At 39.3% G+C, this 16955-nt stretch overlaps 3 protein-coding genes across 4 annotated transcripts; 1 reads left to right on the plus strand and 2 right to left on the minus strand.

The window, feature by feature from the left end:
- The first annotated feature begins 3904 nt into the window (after positions 1–3904).
- On the plus strand, positions 3905–5024 carry LOC122010159 (transcription factor MYB108-like). Its single transcript, XM_042566592.1, has 3 exons — positions 3905–4084; positions 4178–4307; positions 4387–5024. The coding sequence occupies exons 1-3, from the start codon at positions 3964–3966 to the stop codon at positions 4865–4867; spliced, it is 732 nt and encodes a 243-aa protein (XP_042422526.1). The 5' UTR covers positions 3905–3963; the 3' UTR covers positions 4868–5024.
- Positions 5025–6420: 1396 nt separating this feature from the next.
- On the minus strand, positions 6421–8187 carry LOC122010160 (probable NADH dehydrogenase [ubiquinone] 1 alpha subcomplex subunit 5, mitochondrial). 2 transcript variants are annotated; one of them, XM_042566595.1, is made up of 2 exons: positions 7709–8178; positions 6421–6653 (listed from the first exon to the last, which is right to left on the minus strand). In XM_042566595.1, the coding sequence occupies exons 1-2, from the start codon at positions 8088–8090 to the stop codon at positions 6628–6630; spliced, it is 408 nt and encodes a 135-aa protein (XP_042422529.1). In that variant the 5' UTR covers positions 8091–8178; the 3' UTR covers positions 6421–6627. The 2 variants fall into 2 exon arrangements, with proteins under 2 accessions (XP_042422529.1, XP_042422528.1); XM_042566594.1 differs by having other exon boundaries at positions 6641–7391; positions 7709–8187.
- Positions 8188–10741: 2554 nt separating this feature from the next.
- On the minus strand, positions 10742–11402 carry LOC122012769 (GPN-loop GTPase QQT2-like). The gene is made up of 2 exons (XM_042569416.1): positions 11080–11402; positions 10742–11000 (listed from the first exon to the last, which is right to left on the minus strand). Exons 1-2 carry the CDS (start codon positions 11280–11282, stop codon positions 10742–10744), a joined length of 462 nt encoding a protein of 153 aa, XP_042425350.1. The 5' UTR covers positions 11283–11402.
- Between the last annotated feature and the right edge of the window lie 5553 nt (positions 11403–16955).

The raw sequence follows: 16955 nt of genomic DNA on the forward strand, positions 1-16955 counted from the left end.
ATGATGTGCAGAACATAATTGAGCGGCTTAATGCCGAGACAGATATAAAAGCGGTTAATTTTACTGGCCGACCAAGATACATGCAGTACAATACATAACAGAGCCGACCATACAGAATATAACCGAGCAGCTCAACAAAGACGATCGGCCTTAAGGACCGGTCGGGATATATTCAGTAGGCAATATCCTAATAACTTATCAGCATAACAATTATGTGTCAGGGAATATTCTTTTGGAAACTTCTTCAGGGATCATCGTGTCTTCCATCAGCAGGCCATTTATAACAGCATTTTCCTTCATCGACCTGAGTAAAACATAAACTACAAATGACAAAAGAGGTATATATGTGAGTAAAGAGAAGATTCCTCGGATAATTATTATACATTACCTAAGTTGTTCAATTCCCTTTACATAACAAACTCTGACACTTTTTGCCACCTCACGACTGTAGCGGTTAGGTGAGGAGGTATATAAAGGGGAGTTCTCTCCGTGATGAAGGTACATTATCAGAATATCTGTAACTTTACTCTTGCGCACACATTCTTGCTGTTCCTCATCCATCCGTCTTGATTTGTACTGACTTGAGCGTCGGAGAGCCTTCGCTAGGGACTCCCCCTGGTTTCTAGGCACTGACATTTTGTTAGCTCGTCTCCTTATGCGCAGGATCGAAGGAAAATTTTTTCTTAGAGAAAAAGTTCTTCTACCAATCAACCACCAATCCATCGTGTCCAACACATCATCTCTATAATTTTTTACGAGGAAAAAGATCAAGGTAGATAATAGAACAAGCTGTTTTTACTATAATTGTGATGTCTTCTTGGATTTAACTAAGCCAGCTGTAGAGTGTGATATTTAAATTTGTTTATTTTTTTTCTTTCTAAAAGTTCAGAATAAGAATATATGCAACACAGATGAGTATTTTGACGTGGCACGCACTGTCAGCACTTGTATACACTACTGCATGAACAATACAAATATGATTGTTAATCATTAGTGATACTTGGGAATACTCATGAATCCTAATTGGTTCCTCTTTATCGAGATTTGGCTGAATTAGAGGCGCAAATCATACGAATGGAGTCGAATAATATAAAAATATTAATATTTGAATTCGAGTTTGAAAATATATGTGATATTCAAATTCTTTTGGAATACTTTGTTTATTGCTACTTGTGATTGCTTGTCCCTTCTTTTGGTTAACACACAAGAACAAATTCTTCTCTTCTCTTGTGCCAAACCCTTTAAATATATGTGATATGCCATGCACTTGACATGCATCACATGGCTCAATTATATTGCTGCTTCTAGAAATGAACTCATACACTTCTTAATTAATGACTTAAAGGTAACTCAGCTTGTGCTTGACCTTTCAGCAATTTCTACATAGATGATGATTATTTTTGTTGTTGTTGTTTTTTTAGTTGGTATCATCAATTTAAGTTATGCTGATTAATCTTAAGAGTTATCTTTTGATCTTATATAAATTTTCTATTTACTACTAAGATAAATAAAAAAGTATTCATAGTAGATAGTCCAACATTTTTAGATTAATCATAGAAATTTATCCATCAATCCACCGACAAGTATTTAAGGATCGATCCTTAAATACTTGAAACAATAAAAGAGAGTTATGCCACTACATCATGATTTCGGGGACAAAAGTTCAGTATAAGATATGTGAAAGGAGGTAAATCATATAATAGTATATAAGATATGTATCAATCGAAAATTGATCTCTTATTTCATTATAATAAATTAAGTAGGTATCAAGCAAAAGTCAAGTATGAATGATTTATAAAGTGTGGAATTAAGAAATTGATGTGCTAGCTTTGTCGTTCACATTAATTTTGTTTTTGGCGACAAAAGCATCTGGCGGTTTGCTTAAGTACAGACTTTAAACCCCTGATTAGCAACAGCATGGATCCTTTAGGTCATAAACTAAGCACTAGAGTTCATCTTTTTCTCAATCTTTGCATTGAGCCGACTTGCTCAGGAGGCTGCTGCAGCCTTTGAGGCTTTTCTTGGTTTTTTTTTTTTTTTGGAAGTACATGAGGTGTGTCACCGTCCACCACACAAATTATATAATACTAATGGAGCCCCAGAGCTATGGCGGCATAAGAGCGTTGGGTTATGATCTAGATATTTATAATTTGATCTCCAACACACTTATAAAACTTTTTCTTCAAATAAAATACGTAATTATAGAATATTAAGTTTCTGAGCTATCCATTGAAAGCGCTTCATAATTTATCATAATAATTAGTGAAAAATATTCGTGGACTTGACTGATCATTTTAAATTTAATGTTACCTAATTCATCCTTATATAACACTAGTGGAAGAAAATGTTTAATTATTATATAAGGATTAAATTTTTATAAATTAATAAATAATTTTTTAATAAATAATTAATCTAAAAATGCTGGACTCGTAAATTATTTGGATGAGCAATAGAAAATTTCTATAGGGTAAGTCTATCATCTCAAGATTAATCAATATAAATTGAATACATGATATCAACTAAAAAAATTTAGAATAATAAAATTTATGTGCAAATATTTAAGCTAGCGAATGTAAACTTCTAGAGCAAAAGTGATATCGCTCATCTTAAGCGATTCAGTATTATCGGTGCCACGATAAGATATAGATAGATAAATCACGAGGGACATTTTACTCTAGCATAGTGACCCTTTACATAATAAGATCATTCATCCATCAAGGTATTTTATATTAATTGAAAAGTAATCTCAAAATTTATTTGAGTAAATACTCATTCATATATAGAGAGATTCGTTAGTCTACACACTCATTCGATGTATATTTCTGGACGATCCTCACAGGTTCAGATGCTCGGAGCCATCCCAGGCGCCCCGATTTACTTTTGAGAATCGGGACGTCCGGACATGCGAAGGTCTCCCAGGAGTGTGTACCGAATGAGTGTCCAAGTTAACATCTCATTATATATAAAGTGAGAGATTTATTAGCCTACACACCCATTTAGTCCACACTCATAGGCGACCCTTATAAGTGCGGGTGCTGGGAGCCCCTCCCAAATGCCCGATTCACTTTTGTGAATTGAGACGCTCGGACATGTGAGAATCTCCCAGACATGTACACCGAACGAGTGTCCAAGTTAACATCTCATTATATTTAAAGAGAGTGATTTGTTAACCTGTACATCCATTCGATCCATATTCATAAATGATCCTCATATGGCCCCACGGGGTTATCCGGAGTGGTTAGTGCATAGAAGATTGCCCAAAGAAATCATGGATTCGAACCGCGGGGTAGTCAGGGCGTAAATCCCTGGTCCCCGTGTCCCTCTTCCCACTGCGCACTAACTTCTCCGATTACCGTGATTAACCTCCCTCATGATAGCTTTGGGCGAAGTCCACGGGAGTGCTGGGAATGAACATTATCACCTTTTGCCCAATAAATGATCCTCATATGTCCAGATACTCAGAGCTCCTTTCAGACGTCCTAATTCACTTTTAAAATTTAAGATGCCTTAAAGAACATTCGGATGGCCAGATATATGAGAATCGTCTGAAAATAGGTACCGAACAAGTGTATAAATATATATAACGAGTTAATCCGTGGGAGCGATTTTTTTAATTTAATTTTCTAACAAAAAAAACAAAATTAGAGAAGGGAGGAGCAAAACAAATTTAGCTCTGTTTCTTGGATTCACGCTCACAGAAGTGTTCCACTTGGCGAACGATCGAGTAAGTGTTTTGTCAAAAGTTAAAAAGCTCTGATACGCAACGCTGTTTGCCTTTCCATCAAAAGCCATCACTTTTGTCTTTAAACTCCCTTAATCTATTCTATACCCCGTTGCGGCTCCCCTCCCTTTTCATCACGTGTTTATTTGCGCCTCCTGTCCTGTCATGTCTACAAAACCCCCCTTCGTCTTCTTCTCCTTCTCCGTCCCGATCCACCACAACATCCAAAGAGGAAGCGGACAATGGAGGTCCAGGAGCTGGAGTTGAGAAGTGGGCCTTGGACGAGGGAGGAGGACCGCGCCCTGATGAACTACATCGCCGTCAATGGCGAGGGGAAGTGGAATTCGCTGGCTCGTCGCGCAGGTACTCATTCACTCACTGCACCGGAACAGAGTGCTCTGTTTTTCTTTCCGGGGAAGAGTAAAAAATGGGATTTTTTTTTTAAAAAAAAAACAGGGCTGAGGAGGACAGGGAAGAGCTGTCGCCTCCGGTGGCTGAACTATCTCCGGCCGGACGTACGGAGGGGCAACATCACGCCGGAGGAGCAACTGCTCATCTTGGAACTCCACTCGCGGTGGGGGAACAGGTGGCTCGTCGAATTCTTGATCTCTTGGTGTGTTGTTTGGCGAAATTGATGATTTGATTGTGTCTGCGTTCTTGCGAAGATGGTCGAAGATAGCGCAGTATTTTCCGGGGAGAACCGACAACGAGATCAAGAACTACTGGAGGACGCGGGTGCAGAAGCACGCGAAGCAGCTCGAATGCGACGCCGGCAGCCAGCAGTTCAGGGACGTCGTGCGCTACCTGTGGATGCCCCGCCTCCTGGAGAGAATCGGCGGCGGAGGCTCCAGTACGTCCGCCGCTGCGGAGTTCGGGGTTGCGACTCCGGCGATCACGGAGACGGAGGCAAAGCCCAGCCCGGAGAATTCGACCGCCGCTGCGTCGTCGTCGTCGGTGGATTCGGTCAGCGCGCAGTTCTCGCCGCAGCCTCCTGTTTCCGGCGGCCTGATGCATCCAGGCGGCGAGCTGTGGCCGGAGTCGCTGCCGAAGGCCTTCGACTTCCCGGACTTGGAGCAGATGGTGTGGCCAGCAGGGGACGATCTGTGGAGCGCGGACGACATCTGGTTGCTGCAGCAACAATTTTAACCGGAATCAATGAAGAAAGAAGCATAAAAAATATCTTATTTCTGGAGAAGAACTGCACGCATCGATCATCTTCTTCAAATAATTTCCTTTTTTTTGTCTGTCACTGTGATTCTTTGGATGAACCTGTGCATGATTAATTGGATTCGAGATTCGATAACAAAGCAACTCGATGATTAATAGTAGATTAAATGATGGGAATTTGTTATTAGAGGTGAATAATGATGATGAATGCTTATTTGGTTGGGGATGGAATACACTGAGATAGTGGAAGAAGTCGCCGTCTCTATATTTGTTGCGTGCGATGTATGTATATATATCAAATATTTTAAATACTTTTATTTAATTATAACGGATACATTTATTTATTCGTAACTTATTCAGAATTATTGTATCGGATGCATGACATGGGAACAATTTAGCAAATGTTTGCTTAGAAGGAAAGTTAAACAGCAAATAGAAATGAATCTTTTCGCTTTATATTTGATTGATGATTTTATTAATGAATTGAATGACAAATTAAATTAGTGATTTTATTTTATTTTTATTTGATAATTTAAGATTTTAGAGTGATTGATTCAGTCCTATGAAAATTTCTCATCAAATTATGATAAATCATAAAGTACTCATAGCGAACGGTCCAGTATTCTATTTACTTTACTACTATATCACATCCGTTGGAGGATGATTTTATTTCTATTCGACCAGCTATATTGGAGTCGAGATTAACGTAATCTAGATAGTATCTTGGCTCCTTGCATATGATAACCTCAATCCGATTTAAACTATCACACGTAATTTTAATTATATGATTATCAGATAATTATACAATTAAAATTATAAAAATAAAATAACATAATATTATTTGGTGTGCAGGCATAGGGACGACGAGGTTACGTAGGCAGCACTGTCGACGGACGACTCCCCAGGTTTGTGTGCAACGAGTGGGCAGGATCACCTGGACCAACGATGCTTACCGGAGGATGGTGTGTGGATCAATAATAATCTTCAATCAAATATGCCCTAAAAGATACTTCTTTATTCTTTTAGGAACCTTTAAAATAGGTCTACAGGGCTATGAAAATCGTATCATAAGAATGCTATCAAGAATATCATTTTGATGCTACTAAAATTCTTGCGTGAATAAATGAAGAGGCTTACCATTGTATGGAGAGAGGCAAAGAATATGGTCCGAGCCTAATTAATAAATTCGCTAACCATGTGAAACCACCACAATAATCTGATTTTAATGAAATTGATATGATTATTTTAGTGGTCTGACAAGTCAGAGCTCGTTTGGGTCTTTGGCTACGCCTCAGGACTGGTCAATGAGTGGCAAGAATTATAATACCATATCATTCCACGCGTGCTTATATTTGGTGGTAGCCATTAGCCATGAGCCCATGGCCCCCACCATTACAAGCATAATTAGGCACTTAAGCTTCAAGCAATAGTGACAAAGACTAGTTAACTAAGAGTATTACATTAATATTAAATGCGATTTAAATCTATCGACAATGTGAAATGAGAAAAATGTGAGAAATTTTTATTTGGATAGTTTCTCTAATATACTTACCATGCGATCATATGTTTCCTCTAATTGCTAAGCATAACTAATGCATAACTCACAGATCAGTAGGTGCTGAGGAGACTTGTTGCAGGTGCAAAATTCACTGCGTTCATCAAACTTTTTGCCGTTGCCAACACCGGTAAGCTCAGGCGTCGTCCACGTCGGCAAGCAACAGCCCGGTTCAGGTAGAGGTTCATAAGACAATTGGTCTTGCAAAAGCTAAAATCACCTTACTAAGATCAGTCATACACAAACACAAAGGGACGTTGATTGGGATTGCCAAATGTCAATGCTGAACAGCATACAAAATGCAGACTTAGGATGCAAAGATTGGGTCTAATGCACTGTCTATTTTCCTATTATTGGAGCTTACTCCACAAGCAAGGAAATCTCTAGATTAAGTGTGAGTATCCTTTTAAAGCTAACAAGGCAAAAAAGAAGGGCAGAGAACCTACTGGTTAGTGTGTTTTAACAGTTGGATAGATTGATCAAGATGGATAGCTTATAAGCATTTCCACTGTGTTGTTTGCTTGGATGGACAGATTGGAAGATGCATAAGAACAAAAGTATTGGAAAGCATCAATCCCAACTTGATCCACCCAATTAGGGGAATCAAAATGAAGTAAGAAACCCCATTTCAGTTTTCCCAGTATTCCATCCCTTCTAACCCATCTAGCAAAGTAAACAGCAGTATCATCCTCGTCACTCATTGTCAGCCAAAGTACAGACCCTAACCATGATTAACTTGTAAAAACCAGTTTACTGCTTCATGATATAACTCTATAAATAGATATTAACAATAGATATAAGACATCCAGGTTTTAACAAAGGGATGCAGAAGAAGAAAACGGAGAATGATCCGCTCAATCAATCTCTTGAAGGTTCTTCCCTCAGCTGTCACATAGTGCCTCAACGCACGGAGACACACTCCCAAAATCAAGATCGTGACAGAGTACTCTGCAATCGAACTCCACGAAATGAACAGGAAAGAAAAACAAAATTGGCACCCAGAACAGCCCAACAGTATTGAATCTCCATCAAAATATCATAGGACCCTAAAAGATCTCATTTTGAAGAAACTGTTAATACTTTCTAATTTTAATTGTTAAATGCCGAAATGATCCTTTAACTAATTGAAAATCAGCGAAGGAAAGCAAATAGAATCTACCACGCAGATCTACTGGAGAAATCGCCAAATCCAACGTCAAACCAACGCAAAGATAAAAACAAACATCAACAGAATTGAAAGGGACTAAGAATAAAGAGGTACGAACCGATCATCTTGGAGATAAGCGTGAGCTCGTCCTTCGCCTCCTCGATGAGCTCCTCGACCTGGCCGCACCCCAGGCGGTTCTCGATCTCCTCCCAGTCATCCTCCTCCAGGCAGACGTTGAGGCGTTGGCGGGTGAAGCTCTCGACGGCCTTGCGGTAGCCCTCGTCCGGGGGCACGACCTGGATCTCCCTTAGGGTGCGGGTGTAGAGGGAGATCAGCACCTCGCGGGCGTTGGGCACCACGTCGAGCCCCACAATCCCGGTCGTCTCCTTCACCTTCTTCCCTACTTGCGTCGACATAGCCCGCCATCCGCCGCCCAACAGCACTCGCCGCAGGAACATCTTCGCCTCAAAATCGAACTCGATCACCGTGGAAGAGCGCATATAAACAGACAGAAAAGGGCAACTCCAGGATGGCTGCGGAATCCGATCCGACGGCTCCAAATCGTCTATTGATAGGTCCAGTAATTTGACGATTCATGGGCTAAAAATTCTGGGCTCATCTTAGGGATATTGGAACTGCTAAAATATCCTCAATGATTACTTTAAGGAGGTGTTGGGTAGGCGAATTTATGATGTTGGAGTGGGAATGAAATTTGTTTCATTCTCATTTTTTTTGGTAAAAGGTGAATACGTTCACCCCTAGTATCCCGTCAATCCGTCCCAAGGTCAATACGGAGGAGGTAAATCACGGGCGACTAGTAGCCTTTGAAATAGTGACTAACACATAAGGGAGGTATTTACCTCGGCTTTGCCAAGATTCGAACCACAGACCTCATTGTGGCAACACCTCATGTGCTAGCCACTAGACTCATCCGAGTGGACTCATTCTAAACCCTAAGACCCATTTGAACCTCAGACCTCATTCTCATTCTTGATGCTTGGTAAATGGGAATAAGAATCAAAATATAAATTTGATAGCCCTAATTTCATAACCCACCCACTCCTAGGTTATTGTTAAACTCATTCCTCCTTATTCATTTGGTTTTTTTTTCACGGCTCATCCCCCCTCCTCCGAACCTTTTTCTTCTTTTCTTTTTTTTTTCTCTTTTACTTTGCGTGTTTCATCTCAGTGCCTTTCTTCCTCGCTCGTTGTCGCGTCTTTGCTTCCCCGCTCGCCGGTCCACCCGCGACTGCTTCCCCGGCTGCTCGCCCGATCACCGGTGCTTCTTCTTCCCCAACCCCACCCGCAATTCTTTTTCCCCGACCCCGCCCGTAGCTCTGCTTCCCCGGTCGATCGCCCACGCTTCTTCTTCCCTGATCGCCTGCTTCCCCCCCCCCCAAACCTCCTCCCCCCTCCTCCTACTCCCCCCCCTCTTCCTACTCCCCCCCCTACTCGGCCGCCAACGCCTCTTCCTCTCGGCCACCCCTGGTAAGTTGTGATAGACAATTTCTTTATGTGTACGTATCAATAAAATTAATTGTGTAACTTGTCATATGTAAAATGTGAATGCATTTTAATTCTGTATGCATCAGTGAATGTGAACACAATCAAATGTAACTTGTCATAGTAAATTAATTAACATGTCATTAATTAACTGCTAAAGCATATGCATTTTCTTTAATCATATAAAAAATTAAAGTGGAGAGGTCATGCGAAGTCTATTCATCAGGTTTTGTTTAGATCAAGAGCTTGCTGCTTCTATTAATCTATGGCGATGAATTAATATTTCACAGTACTTGCTTATTCCTAATGAACCAATGGGCAAGAGAGTCTCTTCTCTTTATTTGATTTCTAATTACCTTTGTGAAACAGATCATTCCATCTGTGCAAAATGTCGATTCTGACTTCAAGTTACTCAGTGCATAGGTTGAGGGATTTATGTAAATTATTAGCTCACAATTTGAGTCAATGTCACCTTGGGTTCAAGGTAAATCCTCAAAAATGCCACAAGTTCTTGAGATGTTGGATAAGTATGATTTCGTTGGTAAGAACAAGTATAAGGCTGCTCAAGTAATTTGTGAAGATCTTGTGAAGGTTGAGTTATTGTTCAGTTTGGATCCCTCTGAAGTTGAAGATTTTATACTCAGTTGTGTGGAATAATATGTTTGTGATGTCGTTGGATTTGATGAATACTTTTTTACTTCTATCATTTTTGATATTGTGATAGATGTTTTGATTATGCAAGACCGTTGACAGAGTTGTTGCCACCGTATTACGTTTTTTTAATAAAATTGTTCAGTTCATGACTCTATGTGATTATTTTTATATTTTACTTATAAGGGTAAAATGAGAATTTTGATCGATTTTCATTCCATAATTTAAGCCAAACCAAGCAACATTAATGGGAATAATATTCATTCCAGTATGTATACCAAGCACCATCAATCTAGTAATCATTTCCATTGTCATTAACCCCTCAATCAAAATCCATTATCATTCTCATTGTTAAATATATACCAAACGCCCCCTAAGGGAATCTTTGGTTGATGGATTTGGGTAAAAGGAATGAAATGATAGAAGATAGTGTTTGGATTATAAATTTAGAAATGACAATTTAGAAATGATTTCTAAATTTATGAAAATCAACCAAACTCATATAACTAAGTATATTTTATTCTCATTCTCATTCCACCTCATTATCAAACTCATACTCATTATCATTCTCATCATTTAACCAAACACCACCTAAGAATTACCCTTTAATATTTAATAGCATCAAAATCATTCCCATCATTTAACTAAACGTCACCTAAAAATTACCTTTTAATATTTAATAACATCAAAATAACACAACGCTTCCATTTTATTCTTTTGAAATTACCATTCAAATTATGATAAATGTCGTCTATGATAAAAGATAAATGCAAATCAATTCATATGATATAAACAAAAACAGATAAAAAAATATACAAAAAACATTATATTCATTTTGGAAAGCATTCAGCAAAGCATTCAGCAAGTATCGTATGCACCTAAAAGACTAAGAAAAATAAACTACAAGATGAACACTTTACGAACAAGTGCAGCAGTTGAATAAAGACCTACTACCAGTTCGACAACATTTAGTAAGACACAAACTATACTGGAAGTATCAAAAACCAAAGTGCGCAACCTCTTCATCTTCCCCTCCATCTTCCTCTGTCTCTTCCTCAGAGAATCTAATATTCTCCAACTCCTCTTCCTCATCCTCCTCCTCTTCCTCATCCTCCATCTTAAGAGATCCTTTGTCTTTTAGACCAGTGTTAAGTACGACTGTTTGCCCTTTAGATTTCTCCAAGTCTTTGCGGAATCTCTCCATGTTTTCCTTCTTGCAGTCAGTTTCTAGACGCCTTCTCTTGTCGAGGTCAGCTCTGTATATAAAATGGAATAAATCCCAATAATAATTGAAGTCGATTTTAGAACAAAATAAGTTCGGTGGTTGGTTGTTACTTGTAGTTCTCCATGTATTCTTTAACACTTGATTCAATTGCAGTGAAAAAGGCTTCCATTTCATCACTTGAAACTGCTGAAACTCCCACGGAGTGCATATTTTTGTAAAACTCTTCGAGCGCCAGAGCAAGACTTCTTGCTAAAGTTGATGTGTAGGATGAATCAGTGTCCAATGCTGCCTGAAATGCTTCAAAATCCTGCATCCACTGATACCAGAACAATGAACTGTAAATTGTGAAGAAAAAGAAATTACGAGGTACATGCAAATTAATATGTAGCCTAGGTTAAGTTTATTACGCAAAGGTTAAGTGAAAGGGAAATCAGTGATTTCCTCAATCTTCCGAATGATTTCAGCAAAAAAAAAAAACACTTGACTATCGGCCTCTGCCGTGGGAGAACACAAACTATGAAGAAGGTAACGTCACAAATTTGGTGTCATCTTGTTTTTAAGTTGGAGCATGGATTCCAATGAAAAAAGAAAAGATAGACACGATTCTCTTTAGTCTCAGAAAAGTGGCATCAACCCTCTGTTTGGGAGGAGATGAAGGAAGGGTAACTAAAGGGAAGGGGTACTCCAAACCTTGTTTGGAAGGGAGTGAGCTAAGGAAAGAAAGGTAAGGAAGGGTAAGTTTTAACCTTCCTTACCAATGAGGTTAGTAGAAAGGGTAAGTTTGGGACCGATCAGGTTAGTAGCAGGAGCTACTGCTTGTCTTCTGATCGTCTTCTTGATGCTTGGTAAATGGGAATAAGAATCAAAATATAAATTTGATAGCCCTAATTTCATAACCCACCCACTCCTAGGTTATTGTTAAACTCATTCCTCCTTATTCATTTGGTTTTTTTTTCACGGCCCATCCCCCCTCCTCCGAACCTTTTTCTTCTTTTCTTTTTCTTTTTCTTTTTTACTTTGCGTGTTTCATCTCAGTGCCTTTCTTCCTCGCTCGTTGTCGCGTCTTTGCTTCCCCGCTCGCCGGTCCACCCGCGACTGCTTCCCCGGCTGCTCGCCCGATCACCGGTGCTTCTTCTTCCCCGACCCCACCCGCGATTCTTTTTCCCCGACCCCGCCCGTGGCTCTGCTTCCCCGGTCGATCGCCCGCGCTTCTTCTTCCCTGATCGCCCGCGCTTCTCCCCCCCCTCTCCTCCTCCTCCTCCTCCCTACTCGGCCGCCAACGCCTCTTCCTCTCGGCCACCCCTGGTAAGTTGTGACAGGCAATTTCTTTATGTGTACGTATCAATAAAATTAATTGTGTAACTTGTCGTATGTAAAATGTGAATGCATTTTAATTCTGTATGCATCAGTGAATGTCAACACAATCAAATGTAACTTGTCATAGTAAATTAATTAACATGCCATTAATTAACTGCTAAACCATATGTATTTTCTTTAATCATATAAAAAATTAAAGTGGAGAGGTCATGCGAAGTCTATTCATCAGGTTTTGTTTAGATCAAGAGCTTGCTGCTTCTATTAATCTATGGCGATGAATTAATATTTCACAGTACTTGCTTATTCTTAATGAACCAATGGACAAGAGAGTCTCTTTTCTTTATTTGATTTCTAATTACCTTTGTGAAACAGATCATTCCATCTGTGCAAAATGTCGATTCTGACTTCAAGTTACTCAGTGCATAGGTTGAGGGATTTATGTAAATTATTAGCTCACAATTTGAGTCAATGTCACCTTGGGTTCAAGGTAAATCCTCAAAAATGCCACAAGTTCTTGAGATGTTGGATAAGTATGATTTCGTTGGTAAGAACAAGTATAAGGCTGCTCAAGTAATTTGTGAAGATCTTGTGAATGTTGAGTTATTGTTCAGTTTGGATCCCTCTGAAGTTGAAGATTTTATACTCAGTTGTGTGGAATAATATGTTTGTGATGTCGTTGGATTTGATGAATACTTTTTTACTTCTATCATTTTTGATATTGTGATAGATGTTTTGATTATGCAAGACTGTTGACAGAGTTGTTGCCACCGTATTACGTTTTTTTAATAAAATTGTTCAGTTCATGACTCTATGTGATTATTTTTATATTTTACTTATAAGGGTAAAATGAGAATTTTGATCGATTCTCATTCCATAATTTAAGCCAAACCAAGCAACATTAAAGGGAATAATATTCATTCCAGTATGTATACCAAGCACCATCAATCTAGTAATCATTTCCTTTGTCATTAACCCCTCAATCAAAATCCATTATCATTCTCATTGTTAAATATATACCAAACGCCCCCTAAGGGAATCTTTGGTTGATGGAATTGGGTAAAAGGAATGAAATGATAGAAGATAGTGTTTGGATTATAAATTTAGAAATGACAATTTAGAAATTATTTTTAAATTTATGAAAATCAACCAAACTCATATAACTAAGTATAGTTTATTCTCATTTCTCATTCTCATTCTCATTCGACCTCATTATCAAACTCATACTCATTATCATTCTCATCATTTGACCAAACACCACCTAAGAATTACCCTTTAATATTTAATAGCATCAAAATCATACCCATCATTTAACTAAACGTCACCTAAAAATTACCTTTTAATATTTAATAACATCAAAATAACACAACGCCTCCATTTTATTCCTTTGAAATTACCATTCAAATTATGATAAATGTCGTCTATGATAAAAGATAAATGCAAATCAATTCATATGATATAAACAAAAATAGATAAAAAAATATACAAAAAACATTATATTCATTTTGGAAAGCATTCAGCAAGTATCGTATGCACCTAAAAGACTAAGAAAAATAAACTACAAGATGAACACTTTACGAACAAGTGCAGCAGTTGAATAAAGACCTACTACTAGTTCGACAACATTCAGTAAGACACAAACTGTACTGGAAGTATCAAAAACCAAAGTGCGCAACCTCTTCATCTTCCCCTTCATCTTCCTCTGTCTCTTCCTCAGAGAATCTAATATCCTCCAACTCCTCTTCCTCCTCTTCCTCATCCTCCATCTTAAGAGATCCTTTGTCTTTTAGACCAGTGTTAAGTACTGTTGTTTGCCCTTTAGATTTCTCCATGTCTTTACGAGTCTCTCCATGTTTTCCTTCCTGCGGTCGTTTCTAGACGCTGTTTCTCGGCCCTTCTCTTATCGAGGTCAGCTCTGTATAGAAAATGGAATAAATCTCAATAATAATTGAAGTCGATTTTAGAACAAAATAAGTTCGGTGGTTGGTTGTTACTCATAGTTCTCCATGTATTCTTTAACACTTGATTCAATTGCAGTGAAAAAGGCTTCCATTCCATCACCAGAAACTGCTGAAACTCCCACGGAGTGCATATTTTTGTAAAACTCTTCGAGCGCCAGAGCAAGACTTCTTGCTAAAGTTGATGTGTAGGATGAATCAGTGTCCAATGCTGCCTGAAATGCTTCAAAATCCTGCATCCACTGATACCAGAACAATGAACTGTAAATTGTGAAGAAAAAGAAATTACGAGGTACATGCAAATTAATATGTAGCCTAGGTTAAGTTTATTACGCAAAGGTTAAGTGAAAGGGAAATCAGTGATTTCCTCAATCTTCCGAATGATTTCAGCAAAAAAAAAAAACACTTGACTATCAGCCTCTGCCGTGGGAGAACACAAACTATGAAGAAGGTAACGTCACAAATTTGGTGTCATCTAGTTTTTAAGTTGGAGCATAGATTCCAATGAAACAAGAAAAGATAGACACGATCCTCTTTAGTCTCAGAAATGTGACATCAACCCTCTGTTTGGGAGGAGATGAGGGAAGGGTAACTAAAGGGAAGGGGTACTCCAAACCTTGTTTGGAAGGGAGTGAGCTAAGGAAAGAAAGGTAAGGAAGGGTAAGTTTTAACCTTCCTTACCAATGAAATGGAGGATTTTCTTGCACCCCAAGGGTAAGAGGAATAAAAAAAAATTATCTCAATTTTATCCCTGTTTCACAATATTAATTCCCTTCCTCTCGCCTTCCTTCTCTTCCTCCTCGCGTAGGCCCTCACTTCACCTTCTCCTCCGTCTCAATCTCCCCCAATCGACATGGCCTCTGCCATGGGTTCAAATCCTCTGTCCCCAATTTCACCTGTCCCCGTGTCCCACTCATCGGCCCAGCCCACTGCTGGCGGCCTCCGGCCGCAGCCCCGATCAATACTATAACCCTTGGGGAAGGTGAACCCAAGGGGGTCGCCAGCGGCACGATCGGCGCCGGAATCCGGCCGGATCATAGCAGGGGCTTAGATCAACGGTAGAGGAAAGTTTGCTTAGATCCGGCCGGATTCCGGCACCGATCGTGCTGATGGCGACCCCCTTGGGTTCACCTTCCCCAAGGGTTATAGTATTGATTGGGGCAGCGGCCGGAGGCCGCCAACAGTGGGCTGGGGCGATGAGTGGGATACGGGGACAGGTGATATTGGGGACAGAGGGTTTGAACTCATGGCATAGGCCATGTCGATTGGGGGAGATTGTGACGGAGGAGAAGGTGAAGTGAGGGCCTACGCGAGGAGGAAGAGAAGGAAGGCGAGAGGAAGGGAATTAATATTATGAAACAGGAATAAAATTGAGATAATTTTTTTTTAATCCTCTTACCCTTGGGGTGCAAGGAAATCCTCCATTTCATGGGTAAGGAAGGTTAAAGCTTACCCTTCCTTATCTTTCTTTCCTTAGCTCACTCCCTTCCAAACAAGGTTTGGAGTACCCCTTCCCTTTAGTTACCCTTCCCTCATCTCCTCCCAAACAGAGGGTTGATGTCACTTTTCTGAGACTAAAGAGGATCGTGTCTATCTTTTCTTGTTTCAATGGAATCCATGCTCCAACTTAAAAACAAGATGACACCAAATTTGTGACGTTACCTTCTTCATAGTTTGTGTTCTCCCACGACAGAGGCCGATAGTCAAGTGTTTTTTTTTTTGCTAAAATCATTCGGAAGATTGAGGAAATCACTGATTTCCCTTTCACTTAACCTTTGCGTAATAAACTTAACCTAGGCTACATATTAATTTGCATGTACCTCGTAATTTCTTTTTCTTCACAATTTACAGTTCATTGTTCTGGTATCAGTGGATGCAGGATTTTGAAGCATTTCAGGCAGCATTGGACACTGATTCATCCTACACATCAACTTTAGCAAGAAGTCTTGCTCTGGCGCTCGAAGAGTTTTACAAAAATATGCACTCCGTGGGAGTTTCAGCAGTTTCTGGTGATGGAATGGAAGCCTTTTTCACTGCAATTGAATCAAGTGTTAAAGAATACAAGGAGAACTAAGAGTAACAACCAACCACCGAACTTATTTTGTTCTAAAATCGACTTCAATTATTATTGGGATTTATTCCATTTTCTATACAGAGCTGACCTCGACAAGAGAAGGGCCGAGAAACAGCGTCTAGAAACTAATCGCAGGAAGGAAAACATGGAGAGACTCCCAAAGACATGGAGAAATCTAAAGGGCAAACAGTCGTACTTAACACTGGTCTAAAAGACAAAGGATCTCTTAAGATGGAGGATGAGGAAGAGGAGGAGGATGAGGAAGAGGAGTTGGAGGATATTAGATTCTCTGAGGAAGAGACAGAGGAAGATGAAGGTGAAGATGAAGAGGTTGCGCACTTTGGTTTTTGATACTTCCAGTACAGTTTGTGTCTTACTGAATGTTGTCGAACTGGTAGTAGGTCTTTATTCAACTGCCGCACTTGTTCGTAAAGTGTTCATCTTGTAGTTTATTTTTCTTAGTCTTTTAGGTGCATACGATACTTGCTGAATGCTTTGCTGAATGCTTTCCAAAATGAATATAATGTTTTTTGTATATTTTTTTATCTGTTTTTGTTTATATCATATGAATTGATTTGCATTTATCTTTTATCATAGACGACATTTATCATAATTTGAATGGTAATTTCAAAAGAATAAA

The sequence above is a fragment of the Zingiber officinale genome, chromosome 8A (assembly GCF_018446385.1).
Source record: "Zingiber officinale cultivar Zhangliang chromosome 8A, Zo_v1.1, whole genome shotgun sequence".
NCBI classification, from domain to species: Eukaryota; Viridiplantae; Streptophyta; class Magnoliopsida; order Zingiberales; family Zingiberaceae; genus Zingiber; species Zingiber officinale.